The sequence below is a fragment of the Cercospora beticola genome, chromosome 5, assembly GCF_033473495.1.
Source record: "Cercospora beticola chromosome 5, complete sequence".
Lineage (NCBI taxonomy): Eukaryota > Fungi > Ascomycota > Dothideomycetes > Mycosphaerellales > Mycosphaerellaceae > Cercospora > Cercospora beticola.
Window position 1 is genome coordinate 4,662,190 of NC_088939.1, and position 14,245 is coordinate 4,676,434.

The window sequence follows — 14,245 nt, forward strand, 5'->3', positions numbered from 1 at the left end:
GCGTTGCAACATGATTACAGTAACTCAGCATAATCGCGGCAGTTCAACATGATCACGGCAGAGCAACAAGATCATGGCAGTGCAACTTGATCACGGCAATTCACATCATAGCCCAGCCTTGACCACAATCGACCGGGGATTGACAGTAACGTAATGTGGTGCCAGATTCTTCAGTGCGTCTTACGTCCTTCCTACATAAGCTTTTGAGGAGTCGCGGAACTTGCTGCGCCAGTCGCGGAATACATTGCGGTGTGCACGACTATATAGCTAGAGCCATTTCCGTCATCGAACAAAGTATATACCATTAATTGGGCAAGCAGAACAGAAGCTATAATTGTGTAACTTCTTCTCGTTGTCTTTACAGAGCTGCCATGCCTCACAAAGACGGCAGTTTGGAGTTCACTCCCTCGAGCTACCCGCCATTTCACGACGACTTGAAGACCGCGGAGCTCAAAACTATTTCTCTGCGGAAGATCCAAAATGCAGAGCATAATGAGCACGATCGCATGTTTGAGGAGTGCAAATCGCGTGGATTCTTCTATCTCGATCTGAGCCATTGCGAGCAAGGCGACACGATCTCCCGTGGGGCAGATGACATTGCAAGAGTCGCCGAGAGTATCATGGCGCTTCCGCTAGAGGAGAAGCTGAAACACCCGTACGAAGGGAAGGATATATTCGGGTAGGTATGATACGACAGTCGACGCTTAACAGACGTTCATGCCAAGGATAGGGACAAAGAAGTCGGCCGTACCAAGACCGACAAAGTGAGTGGGCCTATGCTCTCCCACTCTGAAGCATGATGACGAGCGACGGTACTGATATGAGTCTTTCGCTCAGCACAAAACGCTCGACACGGCGGAATTCTTCAACGTGTCGAAAAACGACATGCTAGTATCGGACGAGGAAATGCGAAGGCAGTGGCCTCGCCCCATTCTCGACAACAAAACTTTACTGAAAGAATATTGCCAGACTGCCCATTCAGTCGGCGTCCAGATCTTGGGCATCCTGGCAACAAAGCTCGGCATCGATCCCAACGAACTGCACCAGAGACACCGCATAGAGGCACTCTCGGGAGACCACATCCGCATGATCAGAGGTCCAGCTCGTCAATCGGCGGAAATGCCAGAGATCCAGACGCCGGCTCATACGGATTTTGGAACAATCACCCTCCTCATGAATTGGTATAAATTTCCCAGAACTCAAACCCGAGCACAGGAAAGATGTCATGCTAACTTGGTTATGAACTCTGCGCAGGCTAGGTGGGCTTCAGGTGTACGGCTCTCCCAATCGAATTCTCGGCAATCTCGACTACGACGACGGCGCCGAAGGAGAATGGCTATGGGTAAAGCCTAAGAAGAACTGTCTTATCGTCAATCTGGGCGACGCCGCGGTCAAGTTCACAAATGGGGTCTTGTGCTCGGGCAGGCATCGTGTCATCCCTGCTCCGGGAGAACAAGGTCGATGGCCACGCTACAGTAAGCTCCACGTCGCGAACCACATGAGTCCAATGCTTCGCACTGCAGCTAATCTGGACGTGTCAAACAGGCATCGTATATTTTGTGCGTCCTATTGATGACTGTAGACTCAAGACACTGAAAGAAGAGGGTGTACCACTAGCTGACGATGAAGATGAAGAAGGCATCAACGCGAAAGAGTGGATCTCCCTTCAGGCTGAACGACTTGCACAGGGCTCGTGATGGGCAGGCCATGTCCACTAGAAAGTAGTCAAATTCAAGGCAGTACAGGATGCTCATCGTGCCGCTCCTGAGTCGCGGTGTCTTCCGTTTGTGCCCAAGTCCCGACGAGAACAGCGCTCGCTTAGTTAACACGGCACAGGGTAAGTTATCCTAGCCATACATAGTTGTATGAGAGGGAGGGTCATGGGAACTTACTGGCAGTGCAACAATTATGTGCCAGACCTCAGCGATACAGCGCATCGTGAAGCATTGCAAGGAGCATGTCCTCAAGGTCGACTATCAATGTAATCATATATCTCACCATTCATAGTGCTCATGCTAACCGAGGAGGCGAACACTACCAGCCCGAAGAGCAGTCATGTCCACAAGTCTATGTCGAGTACTGTAGAAGGCAAAGAGGAGTAGTTGATAATGGCAGGAAAATAAGAGTCCTTAACATTGATCCCCCTTGCGGTAAGCATGATACCCGCAGCACATCTCGAGCCAATGCTAACCGAGGCAGCCTTTTGCCAATTGCGTACTCCTGGCTCGCTAGACTACGTTTCGCCTTGCTTGATCTTGATCAAGGCAAGTGCGGGGACTGGAGTAGCAACTGACGAAGCTTGCAAGAACGTTGGCTTCGTAGAGTATGCCATCCTCGGACAGTTGTTCTGGGAGATAAACGTATCCAACGGATCGGTTGGGAAGACACCTAGGTCATAGGGACAGATGACAGCTGGGGAGGTCCTTAGGGCAACGCTAAGACGAGATTTGCGGTTAAACGATCTTGAGGGCCAGAGTGTAGAGTTTGAGGGTTTCCAGCAGAGAGCAACTCTCTTTCCGTTGTGGTCACAATGGTAGCGCAGATTGCTTGGATTACGATTGCGTCGGACTTCGCCAGAGAGCCAAGACATCGATATTTGTGCGCACCTTGCACGGCAATAGGTGAAGATATAGATTCTCGAATTCCACCCGGTACCGTATAATTGGTATATGCTTCGACGTGCTAGCATACTGGAGAGAAGGCAAATCCAAACATACATACATAAGGCAATGTATGCCGCGACGCCTGCGCGTAGCCGTTCATCGTCAGGTGCATCATCAGCTCGCTGGTCCACACTGGGGATCTCGTCTGCATCGAGGCCAGGTACTCGTTCTAGTTTATGATCATGTTCGTGTCTGTCGACGTGGTCCCATTCCTACCGTTGTGATGTTCGAGGTGATGTGGCGACCATATTCATGACTTGGTTCGTGCTCTTCGTCGTGCTTTCGTACGTAATCGTGTACGAGTCGTCGTCCTACAAGAAGCCACTCAACAGTCACGGCAACAACATCTTGCTCCCGTCCTTGTTGACGTATTCGTTCATATCCACGGTCATGACCTTGCATTTCGCCGAGCTTATGGTCTTGTTCTGGTCCAAATCCATGTATACGAGCTGCTCCTTGGTCTTGTTCATGAACGCGGACCTACCCACGACCTTGTGGGCCACCTTGAGCATCTTTGAGTCCTCCAGAATGTCCGGGTGGATGGAAAGGGTCTCGAACGCTCTCTCGCACCGCGTGGACCCCACGAGTGTGATCGGGGATGTGACAGAGACCCAGGTGCTGGGCTCGTGCAGGCACCACCACATTTGTGTGGTTGACACCGTTTTTGTTCATGAAGCCAGGCACGAGCCTGTCGTTGAACTCGATTAAGTATCATGTTCATGCACTTGATGCAGATGGGGAGCAAACAGCCGTTCACGATCATGGCCTTCGTGTTGGACGAGGTCGGGATGTAAGCATCATACTTGCTGACATCTACGCCGTCGTTGCTCACCGCACCATCGAAGGACACGCCAGAGGATTAACGACACCGCACGAGCGAGCGTAGAGCGTGCTGTCTGTTGTACTGCGGTTCTGAGGACCGCATCTACTGTATGTTACCCTGCAAGTATAAGCGCAGTGTCCAATCGAAGACATTGTCAAACTCTATGCCCTCTTCCTGAGCAAGAGCGCGGAAGAGTGCGCGCATCTTCGCATGTTGCGGCCGCTGACTCCGCGGAATACTTGGGGTGCATCAGGTCAGTGCCGCAAACTCTCGGAGTAGGCCCGCACATAATTCCCCTATGGCCAATGATGCGCTTCAGGGGGGTTACAGGATGGTTTGATTGATGCCCAGTGATGCCCACCACTAAGGTATATAGATAGCTACCCAGACACTCACTTGATAGAACATACAGTTCCGTCTTGGTGTGTCCTTCCAACATTTGGGGATGTCAGTTGACATACGTGCTCTGCACAACCGACAGCCTGCTACGTACCTTCGATCTGAACCTCCAAGCAGGGAGGAGGCTTGTTCGCAGTGTTCGAAAGTTGTGATGTGGTTCGCAGAAATACGAGCTGAGCTGACAGGAACTATCCTTGAGCACTAGTCTTGCTCGGGCCGTGGAGCTCGTTCTTTGCACCGATTCGAAAGTATCCCTACCGGAAACGTGCGCGATCAGCACAAAGTTAGATTTTGGGTAAGAAGACACAAGTTGACTAAGAGGTCTACGGAACCTGCTGGCTCGGATAGAACGGCTTCTTAGGTGACGGCTAAGCGTCTTCCTTGCCTCTCCAGCCGTCAGGCAATGCCCCAACCAGGCTGTAAGGAAAGTCCAACAGTCTTGGCCAGGGTGGCGGCACGGATGGCACTAACAACACAGATTTACAGCCGTCGAATCCTATGTTACACCAAGGACAAGAGCAGGCTGGACACTCAAGAGGAGGGCTAAGGTGGCAGGTGCCTGGTAGGCCAAGTCCTTTGCCTCGCTTGCCGACTGGAACATGGATCCGTCAGCAGACCAAGAATAGCTCTACCTGGAGCGGCACGAAACTTCAGCAGACACCACATCAGCCCAGTCATCCATCTATCACTAGATTTTGTGCTCTCTCTTGCACTGCACGCCTAGTGCGTCGTTCGAGCTCCATTTCACAACGGGCTGGGGCCGCCGAACACGGGACACCGAGGTTGGGGGAGCATGTCGTACAGTAGCGAGCACTCTCAATCTTTGGTAACTATACGCAGGCTTAAAAAGGGATAAGCGTCATTTTTGGCAGTCGGCTCATACGTTCCCGACAGCGGTGCATCTACAGCTGGGGTCTACGACCGCGTGTCATCGCACCTTACAAGATTGAGCAACGGCGCGGAGCGGATCTGGGGCCACGACAGCAGCGACAAGAGCCAAGCGCGGTGTTGAGGCTGCCAATTGTCTCGAGAGTTGGCTTGCAGCGTGAGTCTGAGCAGCGTTCACATAACAGGATGGCGTCGTGTTTGAGCTCCAGCTACACTGTGTATGGTGCATCACGATACATCTCCATATTGACACGACAACCAGCAGTGCGACTCTTTGAGGGCCTGGGGAGACTGCTAAAGTCTCCGTGAGAGCCGATGCGAGCCATCGTCGTGTATGGCGAAGGCTATCATGGTCGATACGGACGGATGATTCTGGCTACATGGATTCGCAGCTTGGACTTGGTCCTACCGTCGACCTAATGCGAGAGCCCTGATGTCATCCACTCGTCAGCAGAACCATCGGGAGGGCACACAGACTTTCCACTTCGCCAACCAGCAGAACCGGCATCTTATTCGTCCACGCGGCTTCCTAACGACTATGTCAGAATCAAGTCCCCTGCACTCTCTGACTCACATGTACGCAGTTCAGTCGACTCTGTCTGATGAGCCAGGTCACAGACCTACAGGCTATCCTGTCCCCTGCCGTTTGAGAGTACGTACTTCGTACTTGCTATTGAGGCTAAACTGCCGGGCGATGCTCTCGTGAGGATATCACATGGCTGAGCAGAGGGCGGACTGCGTAAAGTCTGCCTGATAGTAGAGGCTGTCGTTCGAAGTCGCAACTTACGGTCGGTCACTCGCGAGTCCGGCCATATTGTTGCATGATACAGAGCGAGGCAAACTTCATGATGTAGGCATAGGATCACTGGCTCCTAGGAGGTGAACCATCTGCATTCCCGTCCTATCCAGAGGGGTCAAATGTGTCTTGTTTTGCGATATCTCCCGCCGGGATGGACTTCGCGTTGGAAGCGGAAGAATTGTGCACTGCCTCCGGAGAAGCCCGAATTCAGCTCCAAAACTGGCTGTTCGCGATCGTACGAACAGCGAACCGTGGTCACGAGTGGCTACAGACAAGTGCCGTTCGCCGTCGGCTGACCCGTTGGTCTGGTGTTGCCCAGGATTCCGAGAAGCTTATTCCAGATGCGTTTCCCTGATGAGGTGATCATCGTCCCGGAGCATGCAGTATTACAGATCGGAGTCGAAATGCTTCGGAGAGATGCAGGACGGAAGAGCAGGGCTGACAGCAAGCACACGGTCTTGTTCGGACCATGTGTCCGGTGGACACTAGGCTGTTACCCGATTGCTAGCGCACAGCTGCTAGCGCACAGCTGCCAGCTCACAGCTCGCAGGGCCACTATCGCCTCGATTTCATGCAGTCAGTCTTTACGGAAGGGTAAGCGATGCATACTTCGCAAACAGACGACGATGATCGAGAATAATATCTTACGAGGATCAGTTCGATATCGATGGAAGACCTTGACTCCCATGTATAGCCGTTCTATGCACCTTCCGCGCTCCTCTGTCTGAACGTAGAGATGCTTGATGAGGAGCCTAAGCATGCTTGTTGAACGATCTGTATGCATGCTTATGCTCAACACATGCTGCGCCCCAAGCTCCGCTCCTGACTCGTCTGAGTGACTACTTGGACCGCTAGTTGCCGCGAGGCTGTGCTATAATTAGCATCGATCCCCTGCGAGGGCCTGGGTCACTGTTGGGAGCAGGACATGCCAAACTCTCTTCTCTGTCTCGTCGGACCATGTCCTAGACAGTCGGGCTTTGCGGCCACTGAAGTCATGGTCCTTCGTGCAGAATGGCAGACATGGTAATGGCAAATCCTTCCATCTCCGATCTGTGATTCCAACTCACTTGCCAAACGACTACCACCCACCGACTAACTTATCAGCCGTCGACCATCGACCACTGCTCCCGCCAAAGCCGCCCGTCCCATTCACTGCGTGTCCGATATAGCCCAACACACGCCAAAAAGGTCTGCTTGCATATCGCAATAGTATTGAGTTGAAAGTTGGGCATTACATTAGAGAATCTACTTAAGAGTGATCTCTGACTATATCCCATGTGTGGCCAACGTCTGCACCAATCCGGAACTGAGAGTGTTTCAATAATTGTTTCGATAAGTGCTTCAAGTGTATACGAGGTCACTTCCGGATCGAAGTGAGAAACTGCAGGTAGTAGTATGCGGCAGTTGACCAAGCTGTACGGACCAGCCGTGGCGCTGTATCATACCCGAGCTAGCAAGCCATGGTTTGACTCCCCTGTGATACTTGCACCACTTGAAGGTCTTAGGAGAGCGATCGTCAGAAGTCGACCAAGCCGTGATTCCGTCCGAACCTATTCAGGACAATTCAGATCGGATACCTGGCCATGCGTGACCAGCTCTGCCCCAGCTACAGCGAGGGTGGCGCCCACACCAGGTTCGCGGAAGGCAACGGCACTTAGTCCCAGCTTGATTACCGTCCTCTGAACGGCGGTAACAGCGGAAGATCGATTCAGATCTTGCATCAGTATCTGACACTTTCGCAGGTTTGCCGCATCAAGTGTGCTGAGCTGGCCGAGACCTGTTTTTCTCGAACTCGAATTCTTGTCAGAACTGTATGGTATCGAGGGCCAAGGACTGGCAATCCCAATCGCGGACTGAGTCTCCATCGCCACATAGCCCGATCACTGTCTGAACTAGCTCCGTGGTGGGATTTAGGCCTTGTAAATGTAGCTGCAATACCCGTATCTGGCATCGGAAAGTTTTGCATCGAGCTGCGGCGGCGCAAAAATTCTACTCCTAACTTGCAATGTGTTTGTATTTGTGATCCACAGGCTACAGAGGTGATCGGCGGCATTCAGCGGACCACAAAGAGCTGAGAGGAGTTGGAAGCATGCATTTTGGTCCACGATGAACGTTGTTAGATGTGATATCCCAATGCAGGCATGGCTTGACTAATTCCGTCTCACCGGCAAGATGAAAACTGCGCACTTCCGCCTCAGCTGCGCGGTTACCACTTGAACGCTTATAATCCAGGAACATCATCAGATAACCTACAGCCATTCCGCTCTGCGATGCGGAAATTCTCCTTCGCAGCCTCTTTGGCTTCGATTAGCCTCGCTCAATTTCCTGCACCACCTCGCGATGTGGAATTCGTGAAGCTACCCGCTGGCAATAGCGTATCCATTAGCTATAAGCAGACGACGATATGTGAGACCACGCCAGGAGTGAAGGCTTATGCCGGCTTTGTCCATCTACCTCCAGACACTTTGAGAGACTTGGGCATCAATCAATCGTACCCCATCAACACGTTCTTCTGGTTTTTCGAAAGCCGGAAAGACCCTAGAAATGCCCCTCTTACGATATGGATCAACGGTGGTCGTGAGTTGACTTCTCACCAGGCATAGCAGAAATTGGCTGACATTGCAATTAAGCTGGTTCGTCTTCTATGGCTGGCCTGTTTGCTGAAAATGGCCCATGCCAAATCAACCCAGATTCAAATTCTACGAGATTGAACCCGTGGTCGTGGAACAGAGACTCTAACATGCTGTATCTGGACCAGCCAGTGAGCGCCGGTCTATCATACAGCATCCTCCAGAATTACACCGTGGATCTTATAGCCGCCAATGCCATCAAGTTGAACGACACCGACCCGACTCCACAGCAAAACTCAACGTACCTTGTCGGGACGATGTCGGACTACGACAACATGACTACTGCTAACAGTTCCACTGTAGCAGCTGGCGCAGCATGGCACTTCCTGCAGAGTTGGACACAGGAGTTTCCGCATTACCAACCCAATCACAGAAAGATCAATTTGGCAGCGGAGAGCTACGGTGGCCGGTACGGACCGACATTCTTTGAGTTTTTCGAGCAGCAGAACGAAAGAATTCGTAATAGTCCCTCCTCTGGCGACGAGAAGGAGATGTTGCTGGACCTCGACACACTTCTGCTCGTGAGCCCGTGCATAGATCCTATCATGTACTATTCGTACCCAGAACTTGTGTGGAACAACACATACGGATTGAAACTGGTCAACGAGTCGATCCGAGACCAGATGCTGTACAACTTACACAAGAAGGATGGTTGCCTAGATCTGATGTGGCAGTGTGGCAACTTGACCCAACTTTACGACCCGCACGTAGTTGGGCTTAATGCCACTGTCAATCAGATCTGTGCAGATGCGGGATATATTTGTGATCATGTGGGTTGAATTTCAACAACTGACATCAAAGCATGAAAGCCGCTGACCATTTGAAGGATGTGCAGCAGCTCCCCAACAGAGCTGCTGGCTTTAGCTTTTACGACATTACTAAAAAAAATGATCGTCGCTACGTCGATCCGTTTTTCGAAGGCTATCTCAATCAACCACATGTGCAAGACAACCTCGGTGTGCCATTGAATTGGACTTCATTCTCTGATGCAGTCTCGCGTGCTTTTCGAAACACGTCTGACTTTCGTCCGGGTCATCTTGACAAGCTAGCCTATCTCCTCGACCACGGCGTCAAAGTGCATATCATGACTGGCGATCGCGATTGGGTCTGCGTATGTGTGACCCACATCCATACATTCTGCTTTGCACTAATCGCCCGTCCTAGAACTGGTTCGCAGGCGAAGACTCTTCTCTTGGAGTAAATTATTCCCACACCTCCGAGTTCCAGTCCGCAGGCTACGCTCCCATTCGTACGAACTCTTCCTCTGTTGGTGGACAAGTCCGACAATACGCAAACTTCTCCTTCTCTGTAGTCTACGATACTGGGCACGCGATTCCCGCATTCCAAGGTGAAACCGCTTATCGCATCTTCCACCGTGCGCTACAGCATCGGGACATTGCGACGGGAACGCTCAAAGTAAATGACAAGTACCAAACGAAAGGGCCCCCGAGCGTTCGGGGCCAGAAACGAGAAGTCCCGAAGCCGGCACTGGAAATTTGTTATTCACTTGACCCAGGTAGTACGTGTACAGAAGAGCAGAGGTATGCGCTAGGTAATGGAACTGTCACCATTAAGAACTACATCGTGGTCGACAAGAATTCAAGTATGTTGTATCCTCAAATTGTTGGTGGGAAGGATGAGAAAGAGTGACTCGAGCTTGGAAAGGAGGGACCCTGGACAACCACACTGGCTAATGTGAAGTCGCACTGGAATCGGGAGTTGTGTATACTTAATGGCTATCTATGGGCTCTCCAGCGTATCACAATTGGACAGTGATTTGCGTTCAGCCAGTGCTCTGTCTTTTGAGAATTAAACCGAAGCGGAGACCGAATGAGAGTTCCTTTAGTCACTATGATATCCGCATTTTAAGACAGGCTTAGAAGTAAGACGTGATCCTTTTCCCACGAATGCACTTTGTCACCTATTGTACATGATATGCTAATCAGAGTGCTTCGCATCCCAAAAGATACGATCGGCAAAGTCGGCGAAAAAAAAACCCTGATAACCTCACCCACAATTCTGCCGGTCGCGCGGTTTGTGGCATTGACATGAGTACATCCTCTTTACCGGGCACCTCCCTCATATTCCGAAATGCTCTCACAGACTCTGACAAACATGTATCGGCGATTCGCGTCATCTCGGCAGTTGGGGGTGGAGAACTTGTCCCTAGCACACTATGTCTGCGCGTCTCACTAGATACAGTGTGCTATACTCACCTTTGAAGGTCGTCCGAAGCTGCGGTATCAATCACGTCGCCCCGCGCCTCATGTTCATGGTGGAATCATGGCCTCCTAGGCTCGCCCAAGCCACAGTGTGCCAAGAGCACGCCTTGTAACTCGTGAAGTACCTGCTCAGGACCCGCGGTTGTATCGATCGCACTGAGAGCCACGCTACACCGGTGGATGTCGTGAACATGATCGCGAACTTGCAAAACACTCCGGATATGGCCGCCGTTCAGGACACGCTTCGCACGATACAGGGGGACGCAAAGGCCGCCGAAGAAGACTTATGACAGAGATGAGGAGCACGGAAGAAGAGGCTATGTAACACCAATACACAAATGAAAAAGATCACCGTGGTCGGCGAGGAGACTCAAGGAGTGGCGGAAGGGGCAGCAGAGGTGGCTGACGCTAGACTTCCATCCATCGCCTGTCGCCCGAACCTTAGTGTCAGAGGCCTTGCTCGCCAGCTTTGCGCAATTTAATCCCCTTTCCCCTCTCAGAGTTGAGGACTTGATCCGCTAAAATTCTGCGACTTCTATCGGGACCGAGGGTGCTATAGAGTGCTTCACTCCGCAACGAAACGCCCGGTATAGGGAGATCAGCGAGTCCCTCCCTACAGAAACCATTATCTGCTCTGCCGCGTTCAGTCGAATTGCCTTAAGTCTTTCTTATTAATATGTCCTAGGCTTACTAGTTCTATCCTTGGTCATTTTGTATGTTTTGGAGCAAGATAGCGGGCAGAATCGCTTGAGACAGGTGTCGCACCTAACTAGCCTATTTTAACCTATTGCGATTATAGTAGTCTATAGATCCTTTTATCGCATTAGTTATGCTTATAATCTATTAGTATGTTCCTTATAGATCCTGCTCTAAGATTAAGTATAGTATATCTATATTATATCTAGGTATAAATAAGTAATAGAGGTATAAAGTAAGAGAATAGTAGTTATAAGTTAAGATAAGACAAGATAAGAGTTTAATTACGCCCGACTTAAAATCCTATTAAGTATAATACTAGAGATAGAAGTATATTTATTACCTATTATAAGAATATATATAATCTAATTAGGCTAACTTAATAGACTCTAATCCGCGTTATATCTATAATTGCTATACTTATAGCTTAAGTAAGGCGACGGGCTATAAATAGGTCCTATAGCGAGATTCTAGAGCTATTAAAAATAGTAATCTCGACTATACTTTATATACTAGCTCTATTACTCTAAAGTATATCGCTAATTATATAAACTTCTATAGATACTAGGATATACTAAAATTCTCTAATAGTTCTAGATTAAGTAGTAAAATTATAAAACGAATATATATAGGTAAATAGTTCTAGAGGAGTTTCCTACTTTCTTTCTAAGTTTATACCTATATAATAGATATACGTTCTAGGCCTAATCTATTTAGAACGAAATAGTAGAGCTCTTAATATAGTAGCTATAACTACGATATTAGCCTATATATATACTTCTTTAATATTTAAAGCGATAGTAGCTATAAGCTCTTAGAATTATAATTTTTATACTATACTTTAGACCTTAGTAGAGATACGAGCTATAATAAGAGTTATTATAATAGGCAGAAAATATAATAGAGCTAGATAGTTAAATAGTGCCTAATAGCTAGCTCTAAAGATAATAAAAGTAGAAGAGTCTAGTCGAGCCGATATAAATATAGCTATAGTATCGGTAGTAGTAGTATAATAGATAATAACCTCGCCTACTTCGACTATAAAAGCAATTTTCCTATTATTCTAGTTAAGTAATAAGATAGTTAAAATATAGTTTAGCTCGCTATTTAATCTATTTCCTAGCTAGTAAGAGCCTACTTTTAGACTAGAAATAATAGATATTATTCTAGACTTAATAGTAAAAACGTTCCTTAAGTAAGAACTATAAGTATAATAGCTAGAAAGATAGTAGAAGAGCGGTCTCTAGTAGCTATAATAAATACCTCTTTAACTATAAGGAACGCTATATCGTAGGTAATTATTAGATAAGACTCTACTTCTAGATATATCTTATATCGTAAAAGTAGCTTATAATACTATATAGTAGTATCTATTAACTTCTAGATACTTTATTTCCGACTTAAAAGAATATAATATAAGCTAGTCGAAGAAGATTTTCCTCTACTATTCTCGAGTAGATTAGGATATCTATTACTTAGTAGAGTACTAATTAATCGATTAGCGTTAGTCTTAAGAGATCTTAAGCGCTCTTATAAACTAGAGATCGTTAGCGCTTTCTACCTACTCTATATTATATTATAGAATAAGGCGACTAGTATAATCTAGACTAGTATAACTTCCTAGTACCTTATTCTAGTAGAGCTTTAAGAAATTAAAGAACTAAGTAGTATACTATATATAGCTTATAAAATATAATCTTAGAAGTTATATATTATTAGAGATATTCCTAGGTATATCGGTAAATATCGGCTATAGGAGGTATATATAGAATAATAGACTAGTATTAGAAAGTATATAAAGTAAGATAAGGCCTATAGTTTATAGTTTTCGTTAGAGCTATAGTACTAAGAAAAGAGAAAAGCACTTTATAGACTCTTCTACTATAGAAGACTCTTAACTATTCGATAAAGTAAGGATAATATACTAGAGTATAGGTAACTCGGTCTATTACGTATTCCTTAGAATACTATATAAAAGCGAGATCGTATCTCTCTTTCGTTTTTATAAGTATATCTTTTCCTTCTTCTTCTATTTATATTATAATTAAGCGAAACCTTTAAATACTTTAAATTATTAGTTAAGTATAGTATAAATAGCTTTAGATACGAGTAAGATAGATATAGAGAAGCAAGATACTAGATATACGCCTTCTATATAATAAAAAGCTAGTATAAGAGCTTTACTAAAAATAGAATATATTAGTATTAAGCGCTCGAAAGAGAAACTAGAAAAATAGCTCTTTAACTATAAAGTAGAGTAGGAAGAGCCTATAGAACTAGTAGGTACGCTCTTACGAATAACGTTAGTATATTCTACTACTTTATTATTATAGAAATTAGGCCTACTATCTAATAGTAGTCTCTAGATATAGATATAGGCTACTTATATATACTTAACTCTCTTCTTAACTTTTAGCTATATTAATTTATTCGGAGTATTCTAAATATACTACGAAAATACTCTTAGAGTTAACTACTTAGCTATATTCTAGCTAGATAGTATCTAGATCTTTCTTCTATTTAATATTAGAATATTTATAGGAAGAGCTACTAATACTAGACTCTTCCGGCTAGTCTATATTATAGGAGCCGTCCTCTAGGTAGTTAGAATTTTCTATTAAGTAGAAGCTAAGAACTTTTAGTAATTATTCCTTAGCTAGACTTTATATATAGAGATTTCGAACGAGTTATAGTTCTATCCTATAATATCGCTAATAATAACTTACTTTATAAAGAAGCGCGCTTTAGTAGTCGGTATTATAGCTCTCGGAGCTTATATAGGAGGTATAGTATTTCTAGTAATTATATAATAGCTTCTTCTAAAGATTAGATATTCTTAGATAGTATAGGTAATAGGCTTTACTATAGTTTTTACGAATATTACTATATATACGCTTCTATATACGCGTCTTCTACCTCGAAAATCTAGATCGATTATAGATTAGACGTCCTTTTAAGAACTACCTTATATACTCTACTATATTACTATATTCTTTAACTTTTAGGAACTCTACTTCGTATTCTTCTATATCGACTTATATAGCCGGGATACTCTCGGAGTTAGCTACTAGTAGTCTATTAATCTCTATTACGACCTCGCCTACGATATAGTAGTAAATAGTCTT

General features: G+C 46.6%; 3 protein-coding genes across 3 annotated transcripts; 2 read left to right on the plus strand and 1 right to left on the minus strand.

Annotated features, from left to right (window-relative positions):
• Positions 1 to 371: 371 nt before the first annotated feature.
• Positions 372 to 1,697, plus strand: RHO25_008968 (uncharacterized protein; the record flags this gene model as incomplete). The annotated part of the gene is made up of 5 exons (XM_023605063.2): positions 372 to 679; positions 731 to 764; positions 838 to 1,181; positions 1,255 to 1,475; positions 1,546 to 1,697. 5 exons carry the CDS (start codon positions 372 to 374, stop codon positions 1,695 to 1,697), a joined length of 1,059 nt encoding a protein of 352 aa, XP_023448555.1.
• A 1,298-nt stretch (positions 1,698 to 2,995) lies between these two features.
• On the minus strand, positions 2,996 to 3,307 carry RHO25_008969 (uncharacterized protein; the record flags this gene model as incomplete). The annotated part of the gene is made up of 1 exon (XM_065603122.1): positions 2,996 to 3,307. One exon carries the CDS (start codon positions 3,305 to 3,307, stop codon positions 2,996 to 2,998), a length of 312 nt encoding a protein of 103 aa, XP_065459194.1.
• A 4,535-nt stretch (positions 3,308 to 7,842) lies between these two features.
• On the plus strand, positions 7,843 to 9,852 carry RHO25_008970 (uncharacterized protein; the record flags this gene model as incomplete). Its single annotated transcript, XM_023605064.2, has 4 exons — positions 7,843 to 8,149; positions 8,203 to 8,972; positions 9,029 to 9,313; positions 9,367 to 9,852. The coding sequence occupies 4 exons, from the start codon at positions 7,843 to 7,845 to the stop codon at positions 9,850 to 9,852; spliced, it is 1,848 nt and encodes a 615-aa protein (XP_023448552.1).
• Between the last annotated feature and the right edge of the window lie 4,393 nt (positions 9,853 to 14,245).